Consider the following 14,695-nt stretch of genomic DNA (forward strand, 5'->3'; position numbering starts at 1 on the left):
CACCTTGTTCCGTTCAACACTCAGAAAAAGTACTTATGCAACTATGTACTCAACAGCTTTCCTGTACGAGTCACAGCAAAAAAACACGGCGAATGATTTATTAATGTTGCAATCTTCAACAAACCCATGTTTGCACATCCATTGCTCCCAAAACGTTTTCCTCTGTATAAAAGCGGCAGTGTGAATATTCAGTTTCTTCAGTGGAAGGAGAGACGGTTTCAGAACATCAGTTCCAACACTATTCAACATATACTGTAAGAAACACTCTCTGTCTCTGCTTCTCTCTCTCTCTCTCTCTCTCTCTCTCTCTCTTTTTGTCTCTTTCTCTCTCTCTCTCTCTCTCTCTCTCTCTTTCTTTCTCATCGTATTATAACATTGTATCTTTGGTATTATCCAAAGATACAATGTCATTTTGAATACATCCACTTTAACTTAATAGCTGTCACTGTGACATTTTTAATACCTCTGTTATCACAGTATGGCTGTTGGTTGTGTCAATGAGACATGTTTTCTAATTCTTTCATGTTACAGGTTTATCTCGCGATTTCTTTGTTTCTACTGCTTCTCAAACCCAGAGTGATGGTAAGTGTGTTCAGTAAATTAAAGCATAGAGTGATGGTAAGTGTGTTCAGTAAATCAGTAAATTAAAACCCATAGTGATAGTAAGTGTGTTCAGTAAATTCAAACCCAGATTTTTGTTTTACTTGTGGTCTCTGTGTTGTCTTATGATCTTACTAGCAAAACTCTCTCTTTCTCTCTCTCTCTCTCTCTCTCTCTCTCTCTCTCTCTTTCTCTCTCTCTCTCTCCTTTCTTTTTCTCAGGTTAGCTTAGTGGCTGCTCTACTGCTCCCCCTGCTGGCTGAGTCTCTTCCTGTCTCTACGGATGTGTATCCAGTGGATTGTGCAGAGCTCTATGGTAACGGTCACACTCTCAGTGGAGTTTACACCATTTACCCTGCTGGACCTGACTCACCTGTGCAGGTTTACTGTGACATGGGCTGTGAGGGAGTCCACGGAGAAGAGAGAAAATGGACAGTGGGTTGATAAATAGACTAAGCTTTTATTTTACAGCTTTTTTCTAATCAATAAAAATAACTGAAAAAAAATCATGAATTATCTCTCTCCCCCTCTCTTTCTCTATCTATTCATCTATCTGTCTGTCTGTCTGTCTGTCTGTCTGTCTATCTATCTATCTATCTATCTATCTATCTATCTATCTATCTATCTATCTATCTATCTATCTATCTGTCTGTCTATCTATCTATCTCAGGTGATTCATAGGAGAATGGATGGAACAGTGAACTTCTACAGGCCCTGGGATCAGTATAAGAAAGGCTTTGGGAACAAGGATGGAGAATATTGGCTGGGTATAGACAGTTTTTTAGATTTGAGTTCATGCAGGCTGTACTGAGTTTGGGAGCAGTGTGAAATGAAATCAATCAATTCATCATTTACGATTAAAAACATATCCTGGAGTGTCAGTGCTCTTTGATCATGTAAGGTGATGAAAATGAAAATTTGACGAAATCAACTTCTCCATCTTATTCATCCAGGACTGGAAAACATCTACCAGCTGACTCGGAGGAAGAAGTATGAGCTGAGAGTGGACATGGAGGATTTTGAGGGAGGGATGGTTCATGCCCAGTATTCCTCTTTCTCCATAGACTCTGAGACAGAGGGCTACAGACTGCATGTTAGTGGATACACTGATGGAGGTGCAGGTAAGACACAGAACTTCCTGTTTTGACTTTTTACAAATGTTACACTTTCTTTTAAACGTAAATGAAGAATAGAAGTGAAATGGAAGCTTTTGAAAATGAAAAATGTATTGGGCACTGCAATAATTTTGATCTGATGGAAATATACAGTAATACAGAAGTAAATGTGTATGCAGTGCACAGAGTCATATGACTGTGACTCAGTGAGTCATGTCCTCTTTTGTTCAGGTAACTCTCTCATAACTCACAATGGACAGAAGTTCTCCACTTTTGACAGAGACCAGGACACACACAGCACACTGAACTGTGCCAGAAGTTTTCTTGGAGCATTCTGGTACTCTAATTGTCACGACACTAATCCAAATGGCGTCTATCTGTGGGGGAGTGATGGCACTCATTATGCAATTGGTGTTGAATGGTCTTCCTGGAAAGGTCGCAGCTACTCTCTGAAAAAAATAAGCATGAAAATCAGGCCAGTGCCATAAACACAGCAGGACCTCTGGCTCTGTTATGATGTCATAATGTGTGGGCGTGTCAAACCATGGGCCACCTGCTAAACTAACTCATTATCTGTGTATACTCCTTGTTGTTTCTTAGGCACTGACAATGTATATATACATATATACAAAAATACACACACACATACACACATACATACATACATATATATGTATATGTATACACACACACACACATACATACACATACATATGTATAAATTTAGATATATAGTATATGTATATATACATGTATATATACATATATACAAAAATACACACACACATACACACATACATACATACATATATATGTATATGTATACACACACACACACATACATACACATACATATGTATAAATTTAGATATATAGTCTGTGTCTGTATGATCTCAATCTTATCTGAACTGGAGCTTTACCTTTCGCTATAAAATGCTATAAAATGTTTCCATGCTGTGGGAGGGAGTTAAAACAGTCATAATACGGAAAATGATCCAGATTGCATCAAGATTAAAGAAAATACAATTGGAAGAGCAAATGAAGCTATAAAATCAAATAAAGCAATTAGAAATCGAACATAAAACTACAGGAGGACATAATATCCTACTAAAACTAAAAGAACCTACACTCACCCTCACCGTCAGTCTACACTCACCCTCACTGTCAGTCTACACTCACCCTCACTGTCAGTCTACACTCACCCTCACTGTCAATCTACACTCACCCTCACTGTCAGTCTACATTTACCCTCACTGTCAATCTACACTCACCCTCACTGTCAGTCTACACTCACCTTCACTGTCAGTCTACACTCACCCTCACTGTCAGTCTACATTCACCCTCACTGTCAGTCTACACTCACCCTCACTGTCAGTCTACATTCACCCTCACTGTCAGTCTACATTCACCCTCTTCCAAAATACAATTGGAAGAGCAAATGAAGCTATAAAATCAAATAAAGCAATTAGAAATCGAACATAAAACTACAGGAGGACATAATATCCTACTAAAACTAAAAGAACCTACACTCACCCTCACCGTCAGTCTACACTCACCCTAACTGTCAGTCTACACTCACCCTCACTGTCAGTCTACACTCACCCTCACTGTCAGTCTACACTCACCCTCACTGTCAGTCTACACTCACCCTAACTGTCAGTCTACACTCACCCTCACTGTCAGTCTACACTCACCCTAACTGTCAGTCTACACTCACCCTCACTGTCAGTCTACACTCACCCTCACTGTCAGTCTACACTCACCCTAACTGTCAGTCTACACTCACCCTCACTGTCAATCTACACTCACCCTCACTGTCAGTCTACATTTACCCTCACTGTCAGTCTACACTCACCTTCACTGTCAGTCTACACTCACCCTCACTGTCAGTCTACATTCACCCTCTTCCAAAATACAATTGGAAGAGCAAATGAAGCTATAAAATCAAATAAAGCAATTAGAAATCGAACATAAAACTACAGGAGGACATAATATCCTACTAAAACTAAAAGAACCTACACTCACTCTCACTGTCAGTCTACACTCACCCTCACTGTCAGTCTACACTCACCCTCACTGTCAGTCTACACTCACCCTCACTGTCAGTCTACACTCACCCTCACTGTCAGTCTACATTTACCCTCACTGTCAGTCTACATTTACCCTCACTGTCAGTCTACACTCACCCTCACTGTCAGTCTACATTTACCCTCACTGTCAGTCTACATTTACCCTCACTGTCAGTCTACACTCACCCTCACTGTCAGTCTACACTCACCCTCACTGTCAGTCTACACTCACCCTCACTGTCAGTCTACACTCACCCTCACTGTCAGTCTACATTTACCCTCACTGTCAGTCTACATTTACCCTCACTGTCAGTCTACACTCACCCTCACTGTCAGTCTACACTCACCCTCACTGTCAGTCTACACTCACCCTCACTGTCAGTCTACATTTACCCTCACTGTCAGTCTACACTCACCCTCACTGTCAGTCTACACTCACCCTCACTGTCAGTCTACACTCACCTTCACTGTCAGTCTACACTCACCCTCACTGTCAGTCTACACTCACCCTCACTGTCAATCTACACTCACCCTCACTGTCAGTCTACACTCACCCTCACTGTCAGTCTACACTCACCCTCACTGTCAGTCTACACTCACCCTCACTGTCAGTCTACATTTACCCTCACTGTCAGTCTACATTTACCCTCACTGTCAGTCTACACTCACCCTCACTGTCAGTCTACACTTACCCTCACTGTCAGTCTACACTCACCCTCACTGTCAGTCTACACTCACCCTCACTGTCAGTCTACACTCACCTTCACTGTCAGTCTACACTCACCCTCACTGTCAGTCTACATTCACCCTCTTCCAAAATACAATTGGAAGAGCAAATGAAGCTATAAAATCAAATAAAGCAATTAGAAATCGAACATAAAACTACAGGAAGACATAATATCCTACTAAAACTAAAAGAACCTACACTCACCCTCACCGTCAGTCTACACTCACCCTAACTGTCAGTCTACACTCACCCTCACTGTCAGTCTACACTCACCCTCACTGTCAGTCTACACTCACCCTCACTGTCAGTCTACACTCACCCTCACTGTCAGTCTACATTTACCCTCACTGTCAGTCTACATTTACCCTCACTGTCAGTCTACACTCACCCTCACTGTCAGTCTACACTTACCCTCACTGTCAGTCTACACTCACCCTCACTGTCAATCTACACTCACCCTCACTGTCAGTCTACACTCACCCTCACTGTCAGTCTACACTCACCCTCACTGTCAGTCTACATTTACCCTCACTGTCAGTCTACATTTACCCTCACTGTCAGTCTACACTCACCCTCACTGTCAGTCTACACTCACCCTCACTGTCAGTCTACACTCACCCTCACTGTCAGTCTACATTTACCCTTACTGTCAGTCTACATTTACCCTCACTGTCAGTCTACACTCACCCTCACTGTCAGTCTACACTCACCCTCACTGTCAGTCTACATTTACCCTCACTGTCAGTCTACATTTACCCTCACTGTCAGTCTACATTTACCCTCACTGTCAGTCTACACTCACCTTCACTGTCAGTCTACACTCACCCTCACTGTCAGTCTACATTCACCCTCACTGTCGGTCTACACTCACCCTCACTGTCAGTCTACACTCACCCTCACTGTCAGTCTACACTCACCCTCACTGTCGGTCTACATTTACCCTCACTGTCAGTCTACACTCACCCTCACTGTCAGTCTACATTTACCCTCACTGTCAAAGAGGGTAAAGACTCGACATTCTGTGAGGGGTATAGACCCATTCATTTGCTATATAAAGACCAAAACTTACTGACCAAAATTCTGGCAAAAAAATGAAAAAATTATCAAAATTGATTAATCTGGGCCAGAGAGGCTTTAGAGACTTCATCCCCAGCAGACAAGGAGCTAATAATATAAGGAGAACACTATAGGAGAATATTATATCACGTGCCAAGAAAAACATACAAAACTCTATGTTAACTGGTTTTGGTGCGCAGAAATCATCTGATATCCTGAACTGGCAGTTTTTGATTAAAATGCTGGGTGCGATGGTATTCCACCACATTTATGTGGATTGGGTAAAGGTTATACATACAAACCCAAAGTGGTGTGGTAGAGTGAACGGATGCTGCTCGGCTCTTTTTTTACCGGGGGGGGGGGGGGGGGGGGGGGGGGGGGTCTGACGGGGAAGCTCAGTCCCTTGCTCTTTGCCTTAAATATTAAACCTACAGCAGCATTAAGACAAAATCATAGTATTAAGGGTATTAAAGATGAAGGTCAAACACAAGACTTCACTTCACTTCAATTCAGGCAGCGTATTAATGTATATCAGTGACCCAGCTTTCTTGGTCCCCGCATTGCTATAAAACGTAAAAGAATACGGAGAACTTTCAGGTTATCAGATTAACCAGTCAAAGTCTGAGGCAATGATGTTGGTGGGGCACTGGCCTGAACAGCTCGCAGGGAGATTCAAATTCCACTGCTCTGACCAAGGGTTCAGACCCCTGGGAATCGCCTTAGAGGTCCCCACCCCTACATTTAAAACAATTAACAAATGGTTATCTAAATTTATTTGGCAGAACAAAAGAATTAAATTTAAAAGAATTCTGTGCTCAAAAGAAAAGGGCCTGGATTTACCTAACCTGAAAAAATATTATTGGGCAGCTCAGCTCAGATCAATGGTTGCATGGATATCTCAAGACAAAAATACTGTATGGGTCAAGATGGAACAGAGTGACTGCATGAATGTGCCCTTAGACACAATCCCATTTATGAATCAAGATACCTGGAGAATAAATAAAATAAATAATAATCAGTGGGCAAACATCTCTTTAACAGTATGGTCAAATGTGAGAAGGAATTCTCCCCAATGTCAATATCTACAGCAATGAAGATTGCATGTGATATTGACTTTCTTCCATCCAGACTAGATGCAGGTTTAAAAACTGGGAGGAAAAAGGTTTAATGATGTTGGGTCAGTTATCTGAAGGAGGAGACCTGATGTCCTTTGAGCAGCTTCAGCATAAACACAACCTTCCAGCCCAGGACTTTATTAGATACATACAGCATAAACACAACCTTCCAGCCCAGGACTTTATTAGATACCTACAGCATAAACACAACCTTCCAGCCCAGGAATTTATTAGATACCTACAGCATAAACACAACCTTCCAGCCCAGGACTTTATTAGATACCTACAGCATAAACACAACCTTCCAGCCCAGAACTGTATTAGATACCTACAGCATAAACACAACCTTCCAGCCCAGGATTTTATTAGATACCTACAGCATAAACACAACATTCCAGCCCAGGACTGTATTAGATACCTACAGCATAAACACAACATTCCAGCCCAGGACTTTATTAGATACCTACAGCATAAACACAACCTTCCAGCCCAGGACTTTATTAGATACATACAGCATAAACACAACCTTCCAGCCCAGGACTGTATTAGATACCTACAGCATAAACACAACCTTCCAGCCCAGGACTTTATTAGATACCTACAGCATAAACACAACTTTCCAGCCCAGGACTTTATTAGATACCTACAGCATAAACACAACCTTCCAGCCCAGGACTTTATTAGATACATACAGCATAAACACAACCTTCCAGCCCAGGACTTTATTAGATACCTACAGCATAAACACAACCTTCCAGCCCAGGAATTTATTAGATACCTACAGCATAAACACAACCTTCCAGCCCAGGACTTTATTAGATACCTACAGCATAAACACAACCTTCCAGCCCAGGACTGTATTAGATACCTACAGCATAAACACAACCTTCCAGCCCAGGACTGTATTAGATACCTACAGCATAAACACAACCTTCCAGCCCAGGACTGTATTAGATACCTACAGCATAAACACAACCTTCCAGCCCAGGACTTTATTAGATACCTACAGCATAAACACAACCTTCCAGCCCAGAACTGTATTAGATACCTACAGCATAAACACAACCTTCCAGCCCAGGATTTTATTAGATACCTACAGCATAAACACAACATTCCAGCCCAGGACTGTATTAGATACCTACAGCATAAACACAACATTCCAGCCCAGGACTTTATTAGATACCTACAGCATAAGCACAAGCTTCCAGCCCAGGACTTTATTAGATACATACAGCATAAACACAACCTTCCAGCCCAGGACTGTATTAGATACCTACAGCATAAACACAACCTTCCAGCCCAGGACTTTATTAGATACCTACAGCATAAACACAACTTTCCAGCCCAGGACTTTATTAGATACCTACAGCATAAACACAACCTTCCAGCCCAGGACTTTATTAGATACATACAGCATAAACACAACCTTCCAGCCCAGGACTTTATTAGATACCTACAGCATAAACACAACCTTCCAGCCCAGGACTTTATTAGATACATACAGCATAAACACAACCTTCCAGCCCAGGACTTTATTAGATACATACAGCATAAACACAACCTTCCAGCCCAGGACTTTATTAGATACATGCAGCATAAACACAACCTTCCAGCCCAGGACTTTATTAGATACCTACAGCATAAACACAACCTTCCAGCCCAGGACTTTATTAGATACCTACAGCATAAACACAACCTTCCAGCCCAGGACTTTATTAGATTAGATGCTGAGACATTACTTACAGAAACACAAAGAATGGGACAAACTGTGTACTTCACCATCCAGTATAGAACATTTCTTTATGGTAGCAATTGAAAAGACCATTAAAAAGAAAATTATATCACACAAAAATAAGATATTACAAGAACTAGAGGACAACAGTTTGGATATCAAGGAAAAATGCAGGCTTCCGGTAGCTGCCCGCATCCAGTTCAAGACACTGGTACTGGCCTACCAGGCAACAAGAGCCTCCGCCCCATCATACCTTCAGTCCCTAATAACTCCGTATACCACTACTAGAACCCTCTGCTCTACGACCTCTGGTCAGCTGACGGTCCCCTCACTTTGGGAACCCGGCAGCTGCTCCTCCCGACCACGCCTCTTCTCTGCTATTGCCCCTCGGTGGTGGAACGACCTCCCTCATACAGTTAGGACTGCGGAATCCCTCACCATCTTCCGCAAGAAACTGAAAACCCACCTATCCCCCTAAGCCTAACCCCCCTTTCTTAAAAAAAAAGTTAAGATAAAATTTTTCAGGACTCCTCTTGTCACATCAAAATCCGGTGGCACATCGGATCAGTGCTGGAGGGGCTGTGGCCCTGTAGGAGACCACACACACATATTCTGGGACTGTCCAAAATTATTAGAATATTGGCAAACAAACAAAATGAAATTAAAACTTGTTTAGCTAGAGAATTGCCCTTAGAACCATCTTACTTCACATTAAGACTATGACCAGAAGATGCAGAAAATAGCAATCAGACATTACCACTGAGAGTCCTTCTCCTAATCGCTACGAAGATGATCACAGTCTCCTGGCTGAGGCCACAGCCCCCCACAGGAACACAATGGAGGGAGAAGGTTAAGGATGTTTACTACATGGAAAACATCACCGCAAGGTTACAATTAAAAACAGACATTTTCTTGACTAAATGGTCCCCAAGTATTTCATATTTTTTCTGTTGATGTGATGATAATGAAACAATTCTGGTTGATCTCTATTCTCCTCATTTAAATGTGAACATTGCGTGTTTTTTTTCTTTTATAATATATACTTATCCGTTTCTCTGTGTTTGTAGATGAATGTCACTATTTATCCCTGTTTTTGGGGGGATGGGGACTGTGCAATAGTTAGAGCTGTATGAATGCTGGAGTCCAACTGAGTTCACTCCAATCCTCTGTTAGAAGGATGATTAGGCGGAGACTGGGGGTTAGTGAAATCCACCCTTTATTATAAATTCAATCGACAATCGAACAGGAGTATGATAGGTGTGTGGGTGTGGTATCTGTACAACGAAACACAAAGGAATATAGACATTACAAATACGGTATACATTTCTAATATGAGCCGCTAGATGGCGTTAAACCGTAACAAATTAACTTTCTGGCTCAGGATGAGTCAGCAAGAACTGCATCGTAAACATATCCTAGCCAGTAGATAGTCACTCAGAGAAATATAAAGATAATTTACTAAATTATAAAGAATGATTATATACAATGTCAAACATTTATATGGGCAAGAAGAACAACATCGTTCACGGAGTTTGATTTACATATTCATTCTATCGCTATACACATATTGCCACGTGATTAACATTCCCGTTAATACCTTAAGAAATACTTCACGGCAGGTCAACCCGAAAACAATATGCAATACACACAAAATGAACTGTAAGTCTCTTACTTCGCATTCACGCACAGGAACTATGTATCGACACTGAGAGGATGTGGAAAACCATGGCCCGCCCGCTAAGACATTTATGTCTGTGTTGCATCTCTGAACATGTGACTGTACTGTATGGTTGCACTTGACAAAACGAAATAAAAATAGTTTAAAAAAAAAACAACATATATACAGTATGGCGACATGAATCCATGTAATGTAATGTCACCAAATAAAATATAAAGAGTATGTGTTTGTTGTGTTAGTCGGCATTTCCGTGAGAAATGAGACACCTGACCTCACACATAAACTGGACTGTGATCTAGAAAATGAACCATGTGTTCACACACACCATGATCCTCTTTGATATATCACCACAGTCTTTCTACAGAGTGTACATCAACACAGTCTTTCCACAGAGTTTATATCAACACAGTCTTTCCACAGAGTTTATATCAACACAGTCTTTCTACAGAGTTTACATCAACACAGTCTTTCTACAGAGTTTATATCAACACAGTCTTTCCACAGAGTGTACATCAACACAGTCTTTCCACAGAGTTTATATCAACAGTCTCTCTACAGAGTTTATATCAACACAGTCTTTCTACAGAGTGTACATCAACACAGTCTTTCCACAGAGTGTACATCAACACAGTCTTTCCAGAGTTTATATCAACACAGTCTTTCTACAGAGTTTATATCAACACAGTCTTTCCACAGAGTTTACATCAACACAGTCTTTCCACAGAGTTTATATCAACACAGTCTTTCCACAGAGTTTATATCAACACAGTCTTTCCACAGAGTTTACATCAACACAGTCTTTCCACAGAGTTTATATCAACACAGTCTTTCCACAGAGTGTACATCAACACAGTCTTTCCACAGAGTTTATATCAACACAGTCTTTCTACAGAGTGTACATCAACACAGTCTTTCCACAGAGTGTACATCAACACAGTCTTTCCACAGAGTTTATATCAACACAGTCTTTCTACAGAGTTTATATCAACACAGTCTTTCTACAGAGTTTACATCAACACAGTCTTTCTACAGAGTGTACATCAACACAGTCTTTCTACAGAGTTTATATCAACACAGTCTTTCTACAGAGTGTACATCAACACAGTCTTTCCACAGAGTGTACATCAACACAGTCTTTCCACAGAGTTTATATCAACACAGTCTTTCCACAGAGTTTATATCAACACAGTCTTTCCGCAGAGTTTACATCAACACAGTCTTTCTACAGAGTTTACATCAACACAGTCTTTCTACAGAGTGTACATCAACACAGTCTTTCTACAGAGTGTACATCAACACAGTCTTTCTACAGAGTTTACATCAACAGTCTCTCTACAGAGTTTATATCAACACAGTCTTTCCACAGAGTTTATATCAACACAGTCTTTCCGCAGAGTTTACATCAACACAGTCTTTCCACAGAGTTTATATCAACACAGTCTTTCTACAGAGTTTATATCAACACAGTCTTTCTACAGAGTGTACATCAACACAGTCTTTCCACAGAGTTTATATCAACACAGTCTTTCTACAGAGTGTACATCAACACAGTCTTTCCACAGAGTTTATATCAACACAGTCTTTCTACAGAGTGTACATCAACACAGTCTTTCCACAGAGTTTATATCAACACAGTCTTTCTACAGAGTTTACATCAACAGTCTCTCTACAGAGTTTATATCAACACAGTCTCTCCACAGAGTTTATATCAACACAGTCTTTCTACAGAGTGTACATCAACACAGTCTTTCTACAGAGTGTACATCAACACAGTCTTTCTACAGAGTTTATATCAACACAGTCTTTCTACAGAGTGTACATCAACACAGTCTTTCTACAGAGTTTACATCAACAGTCTCTCTACAGAGTTTATATCAACACAGTCTCTCTACAGAGTTTATATCAACACAGTCTTTCCACAGAGTTTATATCAACACAGTCTTTCTACAGAGTTTATATCAACACAGTCTCTCTACAGAGTTTACATCAACACAGTCTTTCTACAGAGTTTATATCAACACAGTCTTTCTACAGAGTGTACATCAACACAGTCTTTCTACAGAGTGTACATCAACACAGTCTTTCTACAGAGTTTGTATCAACACAGTCTGTACACAGAGCTGCCTCTCGTAAAATAAATAATAAACCAAGCCCTGGTCCTGTCACAGTGTTGTAAGTTTTGTCTGCACACTCTCTGGATACAACACAGTACATGCAAAAGCATGAGAGTCTTTCAGTTTCCATTTATGCAGTTCCATGCAGAGACAGCATCAGAGCGAAATGGCACCAACAACACATGTCAGTCATCTTTTGAATGGAGGGACAGTGTGAACACATGTTAGTCATCTTTTGAATGGAGGGACAGTGTGAATTCAAAGTAAATTGTAATTGAAACATTTCCAGCAAAGAATCAAAAAGCCATGACTGCAGCTATTGTTACTGTAGAAATGTCAAAATATTTTTTGATCTATACATATAAAATATGTATATAAATATACATATGGTACAAACACACATATGTATATATACACACACCACTGTTCACACAAACCTCCCAGCTTCAAGTCCTGAGAACTACTTTACTGATCCCCGTGGGGACATTTGTGAGCAGTGGGCAGCCATGTGCTGCACTCAAGGACCAGCTTTTGCCAGTTTCATACATGTCATAGTGGGAGGAAACCATCGGCTAACCACTGAGCCAATGTCAAGTCCTCTTCAAGAAAGTTACACACAAATGGTAATTATGTATTAAGACCTGTCTGTGGATCATTTTATTCAAATCTGTATGCAGGTGCAAAGCCCTGATTTGCCTAGTAAGCTAACACACAAATATATATATTTTCCATCTTTTCCATCTCCTCTTATTCATCCAGGACTGGAAAACTTCTACCAGCTGACTCAGAGGAAGACGTTTGAGCTGAGAGTAGACATGGAGGATTTTGAGGGAGGGATGGTTCATGCCCAGTATTCCTCTTTCTCCATAGACTCTGAGACAGAGGGCTACAGACTGCATGTTAGTGGATACACTGATGGAGGTGCAGGTAAGACACAGAACTTCTGGTTTGGATTTTTTTACACCATCCATATGTAAATGAAGAATATATATTAAATAGATGCTTTTGAAAATGAAAAATTTATTGGGCACTGCAATGATTTTGATCTGATGGAAAATACAGTAATACAGAGGTAAATGTGTATGCAGTGCACAGATTCATGTGACTGTGACTCAGTGAGTCATGTCCTCTCTCACTCAGGTGACTCTCTGATAATTCACAATGGACAGAAGTTTGACAGAGACCAGGACACACACAGCACACTGAACTGTGCCAGAAGTTTTCTTGCAGCATTCTGGTACTCTGATTGTCATAACGCCAATCTAAATGGCGTCTATCTGTGGGGGAGTGATGGCACTCATTATGCAATTGGTGTTGAATGGTCTTCCTGGAAAGGTTACAGCTACTCTCTGAAAAAATAAGCAGGACCTCTGGCTCTGTTATGATGTCATAATGTGTGGGCGTGTCAAACCATGGACCACCTGCTAAACTAACTCATCATCTGTGTATACTCCTTATTGTTTCTTTGTTATTGTCAAAGTCTCTCACTAGTATGTGTATATATATATACACACACACAAACACACACATCTCATCTCAACTTATCTTAGTCTTAGTCCTTAACTCTCAGATATACTGTATGGGATATACTGTATGGGATATACTGTACAATCCTTTACGGGATATGTCGTAAAATCGTTTATGGATGTTTTTCCTGCTTATTACAGATGTGTTGTTTTACAGGGTTAGATAAAGTTTTGTTAATTGGATATTTTGACTGCATTTAACTTTTTTTCTTCTTCATAATAGTCTCCTGTCTCTAAATGAGTAATTCATGACTAGTGTGGTTCCTGTAACCATGGCAATCTATGACCTTAAAACATCAGGTCACCATTACTCAATAGTAATAACCCTTAATGGTTACTGGCACACTGCCAACAAGGATGTCCTTTTTATTTATTTCCCGTAATTCTCATCAAAGCCCAGAAAGAATAAACATTTATGAGTGAGTTAATGTTTAAACATCAGACTCCTATATATCAAACCTGAGACAATGTGAGTATTCTGTGTTCAAAACCAAGACAACTTTAGACAGGGAGACCAGATTTCTCAACACAAAGGGTGAGTAGTGCTCTGTCTTTTGGTGTCTATGACACAAAGAATCTGTCAGTACATCTGTCAGGATTGGGGAATCTGGCCGCCCTGCTGGCCATCCTGTGTGTTGTCGAGTTGTGCTTTTGTTTGTTTTGGTTTTGCCATGTGCTTCTGTTTGTCCCTGTGTACTCCTGTCCCTGCCCCCCACCTGATCCCTATTATTACCTGGTTTGTCTCCTCCAATAGTCTGTCTCTGCTGTTTATTGTCCTGTGCATTTAAGTCCTGTGTTTGTACCTGTTCCTTGTCAGATTGTGACTGTTTTCTGTTTGTGCCTGCCTGTGTAAGTTTTACCGTGTTTACCTGGACCTGTTTCTGCTTAATGTTTTGGATTTGGCTGCCCTGCGGATCTCTGGCTTTGACCTTCTTTGTTCCCTGTTTCTGACCAATCTTTCGCT

General features: G+C 40.7%; 2 protein-coding genes across 2 annotated transcripts; both read left to right on the forward strand.

Annotated features, from left to right (window-relative positions):
- The first annotated feature begins 205 nt into the window (after positions 1-205).
- Positions 206-2,370, forward strand: LOC115816610 (microfibril-associated glycoprotein 4). Its single transcript, XM_030779605.1, has 6 exons — positions 206-254; positions 532-582; positions 822-1,034; positions 1,270-1,366; positions 1,553-1,720; positions 1,946-2,370. The coding sequence occupies exons 2-6, from the start codon at positions 580-582 to the stop codon at positions 2,200-2,202; spliced, it is 738 nt and encodes a 245-aa protein (XP_030635465.1). The 5' UTR covers positions 206-254; positions 532-579; the 3' UTR covers positions 2,203-2,370.
- A 7,386-nt stretch (positions 2,371-9,756) lies between these two features.
- LOC115817077 (microfibril-associated glycoprotein 4-like) lies at positions 9,757-13,566 on the forward strand. The gene is made up of 3 exons (XM_030780320.1): positions 9,757-9,817; positions 12,965-13,132; positions 13,346-13,566. Exons 1-3 carry the CDS (start codon positions 9,757-9,759, stop codon positions 13,564-13,566), a joined length of 450 nt encoding a protein of 149 aa, XP_030636180.1.
- The last annotated feature ends 1,129 nt before the right edge of the window (positions 13,567-14,695 follow it).

This window comes from Chanos chanos, chromosome 7 (genome assembly GCF_902362185.1).
Source record: "Chanos chanos chromosome 7, fChaCha1.1, whole genome shotgun sequence".
Lineage (NCBI taxonomy): Eukaryota > Metazoa > Chordata > Actinopteri > Gonorynchiformes > Chanidae > Chanos > Chanos chanos.

Bases quoted from the DNA above. Each gene is read 5' to 3' on its own strand.
- LOC115816610 (XM_030779605.1), top strand. The intron at 1,035-1,269 runs GTGGGTTGATAA...TATCTATCTCAG, and splicing joins GAGAAGAGAGAAAATGGACA to GTGATTCATAGGAGAATGGA. The intron at 1,367-1,552 runs GTATAGACAGTT...TTATTCATCCAG, and splicing joins GGATGGAGAATATTGGCTGG to GACTGGAAAACATCTACCAG.
- LOC115817077 (XM_030780320.1), top strand. From the start codon at position 9,757: ATGGCGTTAAACCGTAACAAATTAACTTTCTGGCTCAGGATGAGTCAG. The intron at 9,818-12,964 runs GTAAACATATCC...TTATTCATCCAG, and splicing joins GAGTCAGCAAGAACTGCATC to GACTGGAAAACTTCTACCAG. The intron at 13,133-13,345 runs GTAAGACACAGA...TCTCTCACTCAG, and splicing joins ATACACTGATGGAGGTGCAG to GTGACTCTCTGATAATTCAC.